Source organism: Sturnus vulgaris, chromosome 3 (genome assembly GCF_052056855.1).
Source record: "Sturnus vulgaris isolate bStuVul1 chromosome 3, bStuVul1.hap1, whole genome shotgun sequence".
NCBI classification, from domain to species: Eukaryota; Metazoa; Chordata; class Aves; order Passeriformes; family Sturnidae; genus Sturnus; species Sturnus vulgaris.
In genome coordinates, this window is record NC_142245.1 from 92,322,150 (window position 1) to 92,338,692 (window position 16,543).

The 16,543-nt window shown below is 33.4% G+C and overlaps 1 protein-coding gene and 1 long non-coding RNA gene across 3 annotated transcripts in view; one reads left to right on the forward strand and one right to left on the reverse strand.

Annotated features, from left to right (window-relative positions):
* Positions 1-3,516, forward strand: part of ANGPT2 (angiopoietin 2) — a 41,503-nt gene extending 37,987 nt beyond the window's left edge. For both annotated transcript variants that reach the window (XM_014869523.2, XM_014869525.2), the window contains 2 exons: positions 741-871; positions 2,234-3,516. In XM_014869523.2, the coding sequence (XP_014725009.1) occupies positions 741-871; positions 2,234-2,394 (292 nt within the window). In that variant the 3' untranslated portion in view covers positions 2,395-3,516. The remainder of the gene's footprint in view (positions 1-740; positions 872-2,233) is intronic.
* A 3,702-nt stretch (positions 3,517-7,218) lies between these two features.
* LOC148224483 (uncharacterized) lies at positions 7,219-16,260 on the reverse strand. Its single transcript, XR_015802687.1, has 3 exons — positions 16,185-16,260; positions 13,077-13,237; positions 7,219-7,297 (listed from the first exon to the last, which is right to left on the reverse strand). It is a non-coding gene; the product is annotated as an uncharacterized LOC148224483 (long non-coding RNA).
* Positions 16,261-16,543: the final 283 nt, after the last annotated feature.

Sequence of the window (16,543 nt, forward strand, 5' to 3'; positions counted from 1 at the left end):
GGTTCAAGTCCTTCCAATTCAAGGTAACACAGGAATAGCTGTGTAATTGTCCTGCCCAGTGTCCTGTGTCTCTCCCCACAGAGACTGCATTTGCACCCGTGCAAGCAGATCTCAACAGCAGCAGCCTCACTGAAAGCTTACCTTGCCAGGGCATTGAAGCAAACTAAAATACTTGTGATGAGCTAACACTAAAATTTATAAACAATGTGAAAAGGATGATTAATTTGGACAATGGAAAGGGAAATATTGAGAAACTTCTAAAATATCATTTACTAGCTCATAATTAATACTCCTAGTAAGGCTGTTAACTCATATATGTGGGGTTGTAATGCTAAATTGCCATGTTGTACTAAAAGCAAAACAGGAATCAAAAAAAGTTTTGGTTTAAACTTTTGAACGCAATAAAATAATTTCATGCACTGTTGCACTGAAGTACAACAACGCATTTTAGTATTAATAAATACATGACCTGTAAGAAAAGTCCTAGAAGTTACTATCTACTTGCTCTCATTTTCTTCTAATCTGACATGAACAAACACATGTTCATTAGAATATTGTGCTGACCGTTTCTGTTCATATCAAAACATTGTGCTGAAAAACAGCTTACAGCAGTACATTGGCCAGAAGAGAATTAAACTATTGGAACAGGATATTTATTGCAAATTATTCCATCATTATTTTGCAGACAACTACCATCAACTTCCACGTAATAATTGTTTTTCCATTTTTCACTTCTACAGGATTTACCTTAAAGGACTTACTGGGACAGCAGGCAAAATAAGTAGTATAAGCCAACCAGGAAATGATTTTAGCACAAAGGATGCAGACAATGACAAATGTATTTGCAAATGTTCACAAATGCTAACAGGAGGTACGAATGTTTTTATGTTTTTCAGTCTTCCTATTTTTATTGGCACTGAAATTGTCTACAAGATAAATAGAGATAATTTGGACTTAGTAAATTTTGATTATTAAAAAAGTTCAAAACTCATGGGTAGAAATACTAGTATGGTGACTCCAGATGAAGTATTTTACCATTTGACAAAAGTTAGTTAAAATAAAACTAGAAAGTTAAAACTGGAGGGAAAAGAAATCCCTGAAGTTGGGGTACACGAAAGTCTATAATTGTGGAACTAATCAGAGATACAGCAGATTTCTCTTCCAAGGAATGAGGTACATTCAGAGATCAAAACGCAACTCCCTGCAAAAAACCTCTTTCAGAGATTGTTTGTCAGTGAAATGGCTCCTGATTCTTTATGGATAAGCCCTTTCCCTAACTACCCATGAAGAAAAAGAGCTGCTGTTTGCTGCAAGTGCCACAGAATGGTACAAGAATTTAATTCCTTATTTCAATATAGTTATGAAGTGGTAAAGATATACCACAGATATAGCCTGTTTTTTCATGATTGTTCACTAGTTATATTTGAGTTATAGGTGGTATTTTTATCTTCAACTACACAAATAATTCTATATAATTTGTCAATCCAGAATTCCACGTTCTGAAATGTAAACAAGTGCTTTGTAAATTTAGCTTCTCTTCCTTTTACCTCTTAAGCAATTTTTCATTTTTCTATAGCACAAGCTGCAAGAAAAAAAGACAGCTTCAGTTTATCCAAAAGGATAGTTGGAATACTGCCCTGCAAAACAGAACACACACACACTATCGTCACCATAACAGAAATATAAAAATATTATTTTATTAATAAAAATATTTTTTTCTTATGACCCACTAACAAGTCAGGACTATATGGATACAGAGTACATTTGGGGTGGTTTTTTTCTCCTTTTCCTTCTTACAAAGTTCCAGGAGGTTTTGAACTGACCTGCCCAGAGAACTGAATAATTCCTCTAGAAAGAATTAAGAAAGGAGTTTAAATCTGGGAAGAACAGTTTACCAAACAGTAGATAAAACCAAAGGCAACTCGATACCATTATAGTTCAAGTTGTGTTCTGCCCTCAGACTGTCAGAAATGTTTGATGTGTATAATAAATTGATTGAACACTTTCCCTTCTCAATTTTCAAATACAATGTGTTGTGTAAGATTCAAGAATATGTAGTTGATACACAAATACATTTCTTTCCTGAGTCTGGGGCAAGTATTTTATACTGACACTTCCAAATCATAAGAACAAAAAGCTGGGTTTAAATTTCCTTCTCATTTCCAGACAACAAAGAGACCTTAAATACTATTTTGAGAATTACTTCTGCTGATGTTTATCTTCTGTCTTGCAGGATGGTGGTTTGATGCATGTGGTCCTTCTAACCTCAATGGAATGTATTATCCATTACGACAGAACAACAACAAGTTTAACGGGATCAAGTGGTACTACTGGAAGGGCTCGGGATACTCTCTCAAAGCTACAACTATGATGATTCGACCAGCAGATTTCTAAATACTTTGTCATTATGTGAATTATGTATTGTATAGTCTTCAAAGACTTATTTTACCAAGCAACTTGTCTCATTTTTTCAAGCCCAGAAACATGCACTAGTATTCTGAAGGGGTCAGTTCAGGACAGTTCCTGAATTGCAATCGCCTTGATCAGCTAAAGCTCATATTATTCATTCAGATACAAAGTCTAAAGCATCAACCTGATATAGCAGTGATTTGGCCAAATGACTCAATAAAAAGAACATCCAAGAAACCGTCAGACAACTTAAGGACTTTGTTTTACTATCATTTATGTTATGTATGTGTTAGTAAATAACTGGAACTGTGAAAAAAACCCTAAAATAGTTTTAGGAATATGCATTTCACCTCACCACTGAACTTTAAACATTAATATAAAACACTTAGCTAGAGCTATTTATCTTTCTGTGTCATGTGTGCCCTTTATGTACATAAAAAAAATACTGTTTTGTAATTAGCTCAATCCTTTAGTTAGGGAATACATTATTTTCCCCCTTAGTTTCCTAAACAACTTCTTACATTTATTTGAGAATTTTCCCAGTAGCCTGTATGATTATGTTTAACATAAGACAAATAGCGTTTAAATAGTTTGCATTTATTCTTGGGAAATACCATTTACAAAAATCATCATGTTTTCAGTCTCTTTTAGTTACTGTCTTTAAATTGCAGAAAATCCCTACAAATTACGATATAGCATGTATTCCTATATATTTTTATGAAGATTGCACTTTTTTTCTTCCCTTGTCATTTACCTGTAAAATAACTGACCAGTATTTTATAAACCGAGACAACGGCATTAACACCAGATGTCCGGTTGTCTATGACAATCATTTATCACCTGGTGCTGTAATATATCTATATGTTTTGTAAAAATAACCTAACTGAAAAACATATGCATGTTCTTTGATACAATTAAATTTATACTTATGACTAAAGATACAAATTACTACATTTTAAGAACAGGAAGAAAAATAATCTCAAAATTATCTAAGGTCACACTATGGGTTTTTTTCAGTAAGGTTAGGATTTCTCCCTAAAAATGCTCTGTAGGTAGGCCCTCAATGTACACCACAATGTGAATAAATTACTCTACTGGATGATCTTAGCTTTTTTTTTTCCCCTTCATTTTATTACTATATGCTTTAAAATTGTGTACTAAACACTGTAAATCAGATTGAGAAGATATTTCTTCATACATCACAATGATTTAGTGGAGGTTTTTCTCCAAATCAAGTTTAGCTTTTAATTCTCATGCTAATTCTTTGCCTAATATTTTTGTAAAACTTTGATTTCAGCAGATGACTGAATTAGTTACAATGCAAGAACTCAAAACAAAAAAAACCCAGTCATATTTCCAGAAGCTAACTTAACAAAAGGTATTGTAAGGGCAACAAGGCTTGTGAAGGGTCGAGATAAAATGTCGTATGAGGAGGGTGTGAGGGATCTGGGGTTGTTTAGATGGAGAAGAAGAGGTTCAGGGGGACCTCATCACTCCCTACAATCACCTGCAAGGAGGTTGTAGAGAGGTGGGGTCTGGTCTCTCTTCTGCTGTGCCAGCAGTGACAAGTCCAGAAGAAATTGCCTTAAACTGAGACAAAGGAGATTCAGATTAGATATTAGAAAATAATAATTTCAGTGTTACAGTGGAGAAGCATTGGAATAGGTTGCCCAGAGAGGTCATGGAGTCACTATCCCTGGAGGTGTTCAAGAGGCATTTGGATCTGGTGGGTGATGTTTAGGGGTTACAGTGGAAGTGCTGAGTGCACAACCGGACTGGATGATCCTGTAGATCTTTCCCAACCTTGATGATTCAATGTTTCTATCTTGAAAACAGTAAATAGATTTGAGAAACATGGAATAAATCTCTCCATTTTATACTGAAAATCATTAAAGCTGCTGTCAGGGTACCCCACCACTCAGACCACCATCATTCTTCTTCACTGAAAATGTGTGTCATCATTCCTAAGTATAGGAGAAACAAAAAACTATTTCTAATATTACTTCATGAACTGATTTTATATAAACCGAAAGAATATAAATTAATAGACACTGAAGAGTTCCGTAAAATCATCTCAATGTATTTGAAATTACTGTTTAGTATTTTATTGTTTTTCATAGCAAACTTGTAAGGATATACATATCCCAAACTAAAAAACAAAACAAAAACAACTTCTCAAAATTGCTTACATGACTTTCCAATAAATGTCTTAGAGAGCAAGTCTAGAAGAGTCATCACACTAGAAAAGGAGCCAAACATACCAACAAGCACACAATATACCAAGAGAAGCCTAAAGAGCTGTCATTTTTCAGCCTAGAGCACACTGGAGGGGGAAGGGGAGGGGAGACCTTAATGGTGCCTACAACTGCCTGATTGAGGACACAGGGAAGACAAAGCCAGACCCTTCTTGGAGGTGCTTTGCTATGAGACAAGACAGGGACAACAGGCAGTAAATACAACCTGGAATTGGGGAAAGTGAATTTTCCTTTTAATTTATTCATTTATTACCAGAAAGGTGGATTAGACAAGTCCCTTGGAGGACAGTGTTGAACTAGATAACCCTCAGAGGTCCCTGCTAATCTAAAATACTTTATGGTTCTATGAAATGTAATAGAAATGCTGAGTCTACATTACTGCATTTCCTGTGTTGCTACATCTAATCAGACAACTAAAGAAATTACTCCCAATATTTGAGAGAGTAAGCATATATCCACACCAATAAGAAAAGGAAAGAGAAAAAAAGGCCGACAAAAAACCAACCAAACAAAAATCCTCCAAAATGCTCTTAAAAACCATGATGGCATCTTAATGCTCAACCTGGCAAAGAAAAGCAGTGCTAACTTCTGACACTAACTTTCTTTATTTTAGTAAGAAAACCCTGTATGACAAAAAAAATTAATATTGCATGGCTAGTTTTGATTTGTTGGAAAAAAGTTTATAGAATTTGAGGCTTTCTGATGACTGTTCTGGAAAAGTAATCAAAAATACTGATGTAGACATTGAATGGATCAATTGTTTAATGAGACTTCATTTTGGGAGAAAAAGGATCAATTTATCAACACAAATGTAAAATTTTAGAGAGAATATTTCTTTAAATGACATTTCATCTAAAGAATTGCATGGCTTGAACTCCAAAAATCAAAGTGAAGCAAGAGGAGATCATGTCAGAAAGAAGGTTATTATAGGAAACAGAAGGCTGCAAAAACTACTTTGGACTTGGTACAAACAAGTAAAACATAACAGCAAGGTAACCCTTACTTTTAATTCCTTCCTGTAATCAAATAAACAGTATATGAAACTAGAATGTACTTCCATTTTCTCTAAGTGCCTTTTAGGAAGCAGGAAAGAAACAAGAAAAAAAAGAAGCAAATAAAACCACCATTCATGCTCAAATAATAATCACATCTTCAAAAAAAAAAGTATCTGTTACAGTAAGAAACGAGAGTGACTAAATAAGGGAATGATTGGAATGGTAATGGAAATATTGCCTTGGACTCCAGCTTTGTTCCTTTGCAAGAACAGCACATTGCAAAAAGAAGTGATCCAGGTTCTTAGCACAGCCCTAACCTCCCACAATTTTACATTCTCTCCATCTCTCAAATTCTCCTTACTTCTGCTTCAGGAATAAAACCTGTAAATGGAATCTCAAAAACAACCTCAAGAGGAATCACTTCTAAAGTATGCTGTGTACATTGTCACTGATAGCATACTTTGTTATTAATCAAGGTAGTCTGAAAAGAAACAGAAAACTCAAAGTAACTCAACATGAAATTCAGTGCAGATTTTTTTCATAGAAATACAGAAAAGGGGAAAAAACCATGCTTCTTATTTATTTTTCACATTAGGTTTTACATTCTTACTGTATTTGCTATATAAAACAATCTACTTTCTCATGTTATAAAAAGTATGAAATTATAATGGGGAATTAATTTCTTTAGGGTTGAGTATAACTGCTACAGTTTCCCCAAACTTTGAGAACATACAACTTATAATCATGAAATAAAGCGTCATGTTAAATATGTAAATTTACATATAGATTATATATAGTTATAGATTTAGAAAGAAGGCTAAACAGAAGTCCTTAACAATTAATAAAAATACAGTAAAAATGAATTTAATACCCCATTGAGTGTACTTTCTTCAAAGCCTGTATGAAACTTTGGGAAATAAATTGCAGACACTAATTTAGTAGAGGGAAAATTATTGGAATAATTGACTAGTAACCAGCTAGAATTCTACTTGTTTTAAAACCAAAATAAAATTCCTGTTTAATCAATTGCAATACATGAAGTGCACTGAGGCCTACAAAGGTACATCATGCCCCCACATACACACTTTTGCACTAGTTCCCAATCTAGTACTTAAGAATGATTATTAGAGGCAGGAAAAATGCTTCATTTTTTCCTACTTAGCAGTTCTAGAAGACCACAGTAATTTTCCATTGCCTAAGTAATTTCTGGGACAAAAAACTTGAGTCCCTGACCTGCAAATCTTTCCATTCGGCAATAATATGCCTCTCCAGTTTGTATACAGGTACAACTAGAAAAAAAATTAAATTTATACTCCAGTAAGATGCTGATTTATTCAGGTGTTAATTGGTGAATCAATATTTTGCATTTTCCACATGTACCAAAGTTTTTGAATACACTTCAAAAAGTAGTGGATGAAGAAGAAAGTAACTCCTTACAGTACCTGCTTTAAGAAAATATTTTTCTAGTAGGGTTTCTTATTCACAAAACCTATTTAGAGGGCAAATAATTTCCCAGATAAACAAAAGAAGGTCACAAGCTTAAAGGACCATTAAACTTACAGGAGCTGCAGGAAAGCTGGATGAAAGCTCATATGGCTCCTCTGAGATCCAATGACCTAATTCAAAAAACCACAGAACCTAAAATAAAATAAGTGGTAAGTGTTAAAATTTCTAAAATAAACTTTTTGAATGTGTAATTAGAAGTGACAGTGCTGCTACAATAGCTGGTTTGCAATTTCATTTATGCAAACCAAATTATTTTCTGAAAAATCAATAAATCAGAAAGATACAAATTTTACAACTAAAACCATTGAAATATCAGTCATAGTTCTATGCACAGCTATATTAAATTTTAAAACATTGTGTGGATATTAGATAAGTCAACTATTTTTTAATCACAGTATATAGAGCGAAAATTTGAAAAGGGAAGTAATAATATATCAGTTCTGTTCTCTCAGTTCAGTAATCACTGAATTTCACGAGGATTCTGTTGGCTCATTTCTCCAGCTTGTCAAAGTCCAACTGAATAGGAACACCCATCTGGTGTATCATACAGTTTTCTAACATCTGCAGACTTGCTGAGAATGCATTCCTCCCCATCATCCAGATCATAAATGAAGATGTCAAACAATACTGGACCCCTACTATTACAAGGATTATGCAACTATTGCATAGAATCCACATTACATATATAAATCATTCTGCAAGGAAGAATAACTCAATTTCTTTCTCTGTGGTATCCTCCTTTGTCAGTGTCATATTCTAGAGCACAAAAAAACCCTGCAGAACACTGACTCTCTAGAAAAGACATAATCATTTGTGTTCAACTGAGCTCTGAAACACTTGATCAATATGATCTTTAGAGAGTAGTAATCCTAAAACTGTGGACCACTTGCAGATTTCTGTTCCCATCAGGACCAGCACCAAATGGTTAACAGAAAAAAACCTACTTAAAATGGTTGTATTTCCAGTTCCTGAAATACAGTATTTTAAATGTCTTTTTTGGTAAAACTTTCCCCAAACTACTCCATCCAGCATTTCTTATGGATTGAATTTCTAAACATTCTTCAGAACAATTTATCATAACTTGCAGTTGGTTGATGATAATAATTAAAGCTCCATGGAGGAGTATTCAAATACTATCCCTCAATTGGTAAAAGCATTCTCAATGGGAAAACAGAAAAAGACAAAGTTGCTACATTGGGCCTGCCATTGAGTCATATAAAGGACATTCTACTCCTAATTTGTAGACAGTCTAAAATCTGAAGCGCATTCTGATGGAAGATGAGATTCTTTTCCTTATTGGTTTAGTAAGTGGTGAGCCATGAAGCTTCTCACAGAGGTGAAACACTGGTATCTTCTTTGCCAAGTTTGTCCACTGTCACTCAATTCAACAACTTTTCCCTTTTACAGGTATCTGAGCTTCACAATGTCTCTTTTGTAGTTTCCATCTGGCACCCCTTAAGTTCAAAAAAAGCAATGTTACCAAACAGTGAGACATCCTGTTGCTCCTAGAGGAAGCGAAGCTAACTGAACAAGAAACAAAAATATACCCCCAAAATGAGATATATTAAATTTATCAGAAAGCAAATCCCTGTTTTAGGATAATTCTACCTCTCTCATATTTTCCCTAAATAATCGATCTCTCTAGCCATTTCAAATAGATGAAGTTGTTAGCACAGCCATGCACTATTAAACAGTTGTTATTATTCATCTTAGAACAAGCTGAATTTCATCAGTTTCTGAAATTATTCCCATGCTTGATTCACAATAACTGAAATACTCTGCCATACAAATGCATATATTATTAGTTCTAATTTAAATTATAAAATGCTCTCTTTTACATTTTGTGAACAAGTCTATGAAATTTTCCCTGTAGATAAAAACTGGCATTATATATACTGAGCATGGTAAAGTTATTCTTTACAATGTTGCAGCTCACTAATGGAAAATTGATCATAAACTAGCAATGCAAACCTTATAAAATGGCCTAATTGCATGTAAGAAAATAAGTTTCCGTAAAGGACTCTTTAGCCCCACATCTGTTGCTACAAGTAGTAAATTACAAATTCAGTTTTCATAACAAAATTATTTTCTAAATAAGTTCTATAGTTTTCAATCCAAAGTATCTTATGCCTAATGACTTCCAGGGAAAACTAACAACCTCTGATGTGAACTTCTACAAAACCTGTTGCCTTGTGTGATGTGACAAGTGATGTTTAACTTGTGAAGAGAGGTGTCCAGTTTTGCAGGCTATTGGAAATGAAGAGTAATTTTTTTTCTGACAATAAAAAGCAGCATATCCTTAGACTTATTGCTAAACTTGATTACAAAACATCCAAAGAATGTTTACTTTTAGAAAAAGAACAATCAAATATTTGAAAATACAACAGCTGTGCAGAAAGAGAAAATAATTTCTACAGTCATTATAGCATACCAAACATAAAAATAAGAATTAAGCACATAAATCAACGACATTTAAAAACATTCAAAACCTAATAATGCATTGCAGTGTACAGCTAAGAAAAGTATTGAAACTTCTTAAAAAAATACAGTTCAGACTGCAATTTAGGATTGGAAGTTATAAGTCTTAGGGTGGTACCTGTATATATTTTAACAATTACTTTTAACAATTTACAATAAGAATATCAAAGCCTCTTAGCTTTATACTTATAGCTGCATATATTTATTGAACATAAAAGAAACTTGTTAATGTGAGTAATTTCTCTTTTAATCACAATATAAACCAACTTTAACTGAACCAAGAAAATTGTAACTTTGAATAAAATTCATAGAGACATACTACATTAAAAGAAATTCTTTATAAATAAACTTGAGCAGGAACAGATGTACCATGCTGTATTAGATATACATCACATTCTTATAGTACCAAAATTATGTTTGTATCAAAACTAGCTGGAAAACAAGCAAAGTATTAGTTATGATTAAGTAATCCTATTTCATTTTCCAGGCCAATTCTACAGCAATGACCTTTATCAACCCTTGTAGTATTTACAGAATTTTGTTTAGAAATGAAATTTGTTTGTCTTAACAAAAGATGGATTAATGCTTGTCTATCGTGATTCTGGAATTGAATACAAAGGCATCATATCTACTTTCCTAGATAAAAAGAAAATTGGATACTGAGTTCATGAACAGGTCCTGCAGTAAATAATTAGGTCACCACTCACTAAAACATTCAGTTTTCATGAAAACAAAGACAAGAGCTTTCTATTCCAAGTCACTGAAAGTTTGCTTCTGACTTTGGCAAATTTTCAACCAGTTATATTTTCACAGCAGCACCAAAAAATGTTTCAGATTCATGTAATTCAAAAAAAGTTATGATATGCAATATTATTCTTAGCTGAAATATTTCAGAATATGCATTTCTATTGAGAAGAAAGAGCTACCTAGAAGTTTTCAAATGTGCAATTACAAAAGAGTTAGCTCAAAGGGTCTGAAAACACACTCTTTAATTAGTTCTTATTTAAGGTCTCTCACCTATCCAGCTAGCACACTGAATGATCATTTGTACTTGAAAAATTCATCTTGAAAATGTAAATGGAGTGCTATGAAGATTAAATGTATGATGGTAAATTTGGTAATTCTTCAACATCTGTCTTTAAACATAACATTTCAAGCTTTTCTCAGAAGAAAAAGAAACACTTCAGCCTAAATTATGTGCACATTACAAGTCAAAAAGCAGAGGTAAATAGCATTTTGAAATGCTGATAAACATCTTCTAAAAGACAATCATCACTGCTCAAGAGTAATACCATGTTTATAATGTACTACTAATTTCTTCAGATTGATTGATTATTTTAATTATCAATTTGAACTATTTTATCTGTGAAAATACTAATGGTAGGATTGATCTTATTTAAAAGATTCAGTTACGTAGCATCAATAAAAGGAGAAGATAATTTTATTAGATGAAATTTTCATGACTAGTTTTCTACAGAATTCCTCACTCTGGCTAGGTAAGGCTTCAGTTTTCTCTTCTCTAGTTAACCAATTTGAGTAAAAAGATGGCAAAAGGATGATATTGACAATATATGAAATAAGACAATAATGCTCTTACATGATATGATTTAACCAGGTGAAGAAGTATATTTAAGAAAAAGTTCAAAGAACTGTTTCCTTTCAGTTAAATAAATAAGTAAATAAATAAATGGAAGGAATACACATTTATGGGCAAAGTTGGACCCAGTCTCTGTGAAAGAGATAAGCACAGTTCTAAAAATATTAAAATAGCACTCTTCTAGATAAGCAGATAGTATAAGATCAAACAAACTTTTGATCTGGAGATCAGAAGTTTGTCTCTAGTTCTTTCTCATGTGTCTCTCCTAGTAACTTTAGAACTTTGTCTAAAGAACAGCTCAATAAAATGAGTTAAAACAGCATTAGCATTTGATCCAATAACATCAACAGGGACAAACTAATCCTTGAAACATTTTCATTCAACTTATTGGTATTATATGAGGGATCTAGATGATCCTGTTTACAAGGGAGACCAAAAGGTAGGAGGACAACATTTCCAATCTATACTGGCCTATGAAGAGCATAGGTAGATATTTTCACCACGCATTTGTTCACAGAAGTGCAGGGCATAAAATGGGCAATGTAATTCTAGGACAGAACTTGTTGTAACACTGATTATCCAATATTGCCTTATGTACAAAGACAGGAAACTATTTTGTAGTACTTATCTCTAGCTATCCTAATAGTTATTTGAAGCTTTATCTCAAGGAAGACTGCAGCTTTCATTGCGCAAACTGTTATGAAAAAGTAAGTTGTAACAATTATGTTGCAACTTGTTTAATGCTCCATACAAAGTTAAGTGTGGGATAGGTAATTCAGTGAATTTAATTAATAGATGGAAGGAATCATATAGTAGGCTGGAATGAGTCTGTGGAGATGTTCTTCTCTAAACCCCTTGCTCAAATATTTTTCTCTTAATGCAGCCAAAGACGCTATTAGTCTTCTTTCACCACAAAGGCACGTTACTGGATCCTTAAGGTGACCAAAGATGCAAACCCTCTACTCCAAGGGAAATTAATCACCAAGAACTTCTGAAAAACCTGAATATACCAAAACAACTTCAGATAGCTGCATATATATCATATAGGACAAGCTTCATACTGGAAAGTGCCAGACATCTTGAAAACAAAAAGGCAACAGTTTCTTATCCACCCAACAAGTAAATATTCAAGTATTTATAAGAAAGACGAAACCAAGAAATTTAGTTATTCAACAACCCTTTTCTGTATAAGATGAAGCGCTATTTCCATATAAATTTCAACATCTCTGTTTTATAGCTCTGGAAACATGAGAAAAGCTGAGAAACTGTCATCTGCAATGTCAGATTGAGTGGTTAATCTCTGTTATTACAGTGAGCAGTTGAGATAGTTTAAGCCTGGGCTGACAGATAAATTCCCCATCCAGTCACTACTATTTGTATTTTACATTTTTTCGCACTTGCAATGAAATATCTAAGAATTTCCCTTCATTTTTACCAATGCTGTACACAATAAATGTTTGAGAACATAACAGAAATACATTATATCAGGACATAAAAAATTCAATCAGAATATGAGTTGGCTAATGTTGAGCAGAAATTAATCTGTCCAAAAATCATGCATGGGACATGAGTTTCTCATCCATGAGATAAGTCCTTGGACCTTTCTAAAATAGATAATGAGGTCCATTACAGGAATACTTCGGTTAAATTAAGCACTGAAAAACTGTCACTAACACATCTTCACACAAATTTCATCTAATTGAACTAACCCTCAATAAGCCTGAATAACTTAACATTGTCACCATTGTCTGTAAAATGGACACAAACATGGTTGATATTTCAGCTACACAAACTAAATTTAGTTATTGTGTAGTAAAGTTAAAAAGCATTTCTTACCCATTCATAAGAAACAATCCAACACCCACGAGCAATTCCCAGAATAACATTCAAGGTATGAAGGACTCCCAGTAACTACATGACTTGGTTTTTCACACACTTCATTTGAGAATAAAAGGTCTCCAAGTTTATTCGTCACCTGGATTACTGTATTTTGCTTCCTAAAATGAAGAAAAGGTAAAAAAGCCCATGCAACATTGAATGGAGGAAGGTAGAATTATAAAAACATACACATACAACACAAATTAATTCAAATTCACCTCATTTCTTTCCTCACTAAATATTTTTTATATTTTTCTCAGTAAGCCTCCTATCCGCTTGCTAGCCCTAAATTCATTACCCTCTCCACAGAGTCCTAACAGACCCTTTTCCATTATCACACCATCACATCTACGTGCACATCAAAGCCCTTCAGCCCCCCACATCTATCTTATCTGTTTAAATAAAAGCTTTGAATGCAGAATTATCTATTACGTTGTTTGTGTAAAATGTCCAACACAACGGATCCTAATTCTTGGTTTCTTTTGTAGTACTATAAAAAATATTACCAAGAAATAGAAACATTTAGACACAGCACATTTAACAGTTTTTCATTAGGAAGCACCAGATTTTCAGCATCTGAATAATGCTGTGGCTAAATTTAGAGAGAAGTCCTAAAGTTCTATCTGGCTTGCTACCTACACATCTATGCCAATGTTTCAACTAAAAATTCACTTATCCTTAAATACAATTATAATGAAATATATAAAATTATATCTAAATTCCATGATGGCCACCTATAACTGGAATTTTAATTTGAGCTTTCTATATAGCTACGCAGGAGCACATAAATATATAATTATGAAAAACAGGAAGACAAGAGAAAAGTTGTTGCATGATAACAATTTACTACTTTTACTAGTGTTTATTTTTACAATTATAAATGATCCTTAAAGATCTGTAAATGAAAGCAAAATTCTGGTGGCCTCTCTGCTCCCCACACTAACTTGGAAATGTCCATGCAACACAAGAGAAAGCAATTAGGCACAAACTTGAACAGAGTCACACCTATCGCACTGCTGATCCTTAAAGGCAAAATTTGTGAGTTAATGACAGACACAATGCAAGTGAACTCAGAGCATCTCCACAAGCCTCTGAGGTTGCTTCATTCTCACTATATCTAACTCCACAGAAAGGAAGTCTGTTAAAACTCCCAAAGCATCCCAGCTAAAACAAATATTACTTAGCAGAATCCCAACAAAACTGCAAAAACAAAAAAATAGTGAAAATAGTGCAGCAAATCAATCTCACAATTAAATAAAAAGGTGATATTGTATTTTGAGATACTTAAAATCCTATGACTAACCCTCTCTCTGGTATGAATTCTGGCCTTGGCTATATAGCTTTGATTGTTACTCGAATTCTTAGTATTCCTTTTTCATTTTGTGAGGTTTAGCTTGATATAACTTATAAGTAAATGGTTTTGCAACATTGCAGACTATAGGGGCTGGCCCTGCCAGACAGCATGCTCCATGCTTTACCTGAATCTTTTCTAAGTTCTTCCTGTTTTACACAAAATTCCAAGAGAAGAAAAATTTCTGTTGTACGAGTCTTGAATCAAAGACGTCTTACAAACTGCAGAGAAAATTCACCAGTTTAGTGGATGAAAATTTACTGCAAAATTTCACTGAATTTTTAAATCAGAAAATCAGATAGCTGTGTGGTTGTGCATCAGTGAGCAGCATTTAATATATTCTCAAAACCCAATGCTATGAAACCATTGAACTCATGCATCTTAAAATGTACATTCTAATGAACCACTTTTGAGGCTGTAGCTACTGGGTAGTAGAATTAGTTTTTGACCACTGTGTTGTGTCTTGGAGGACTGTTTTCTATTGTTTAGTTGTTTCAGAAGCAGTCCTTTTCCCTTCACCCATTTATAAGGTGATGAATGCCTGCAATTGTAGTCAGCCTAAAGCAATCTTGATGAAAAGGTTCTGAAGAAAAGCAATTGTTATCCCCAGACAATTAAATTTAATGAAATAGTAATTGGGTAGTGGGAAAAGTCAACATATAAGAACATGAAAGAAATAATATACTAATGACCTCTTTAAAGAAAAATAAATTTCGCCAGCTCAGCCAGGATTTGTTCTCTTCTTTCAGGCAGATCGCAGCCTCTGCTTTCCCCTACCATCTGCACTGCAGTGATGATCTTTACCTCCTCCACAGTGATTCTGCATTGCATGACTTGTGAGGTTCATTTTATAGTCCTGGTGTTACTAGCATCCAGTCACATTAAATAGAAGAAAAATATTAATTCTATTTTATGTTTCTGACATACATAAGTACACTTCTTCATAGCTATTGATAACCTTTTACAAAAAACTTCTGAAAGCATATCCACTAAGTGCTCTTTCTGAGTATTCATTTCTATGTAACTGTCAACATTTAGTTACATCAAACCTGAAACAGATTTTTGGGTAGTATAAATATCTTGGGTTTTGAAAAAGAATTCAGAAACTGTAAGCAAGTGTAGTATAAAATATGGAATTGTGTTTTTGTTGGATGTTCCTTAAGCTTTAAGACTTTTAAGAGAATGATAAGAGCATGCCAGAAAATTATTAACTCTCCTCCAAAATATGCAGTGGCAGCTGCTTCTAATGTTTTGAAACTAAGTCACTAAAAAGCCTATAACTAATATTTATTCTGCAACTATTTGTATGAAATAAAACACTTTAAACTGATGTTTCAGATTATGACTTTTTAAATAGAAAATTAAAATGTATGGCAAAAATGCTGCGTTGGGCTGAACCATTTACTAATACAAATATTATTTACATTTCCTTCAGAAAAATTCAAAACTGTTTAAGATTTTAATTTTATTGCTCTGAAGTCCTGTTGAACTCACCTATGGAACTACTTCAGTCTCCACCACAGCAATAAAAACATACATATACAGTGCAAATAACAACAAAATATACATGTACAAACAAGTTTCTAGCTAGAATACAGAATGAAATAAAGTGCAGAGTTCAAAGATAAATTTCATTTTCTATAGGCATTAAAAAATGATCAACATTCAAATTTAAACGGTGGGCTGAATAAAGAGTCAAAATGGTTAATACTCACTCAGAAGACATACTTGTCATAACTAGTGTCCTTGTTGGCTAGAGACACGAAAGAAGCAAGAAAACATAAAAAATCTGAAAAGAAAAAAAACATTTGAAAAAAGCCCTTAAATTAGAAAACGTTATGTTAAATAAAAGGTGCAAACTACTTCATAACTATAATATCACCTGGGGAAGAGTCTAGACCAATTAACACATACACTAGAAATGCTAAACTTTGAGGACATGGAAGAAAGGAAAACACTTCAATCGTCTTTTATGTCAAAGCACATGATATAGCAGAAGTCAAGAGTGAAAGCTTTTTTTAGTAAAAACAAAATGCATAGGATTTCCAGCCTGAGATGCCATAGAAATAAGGAC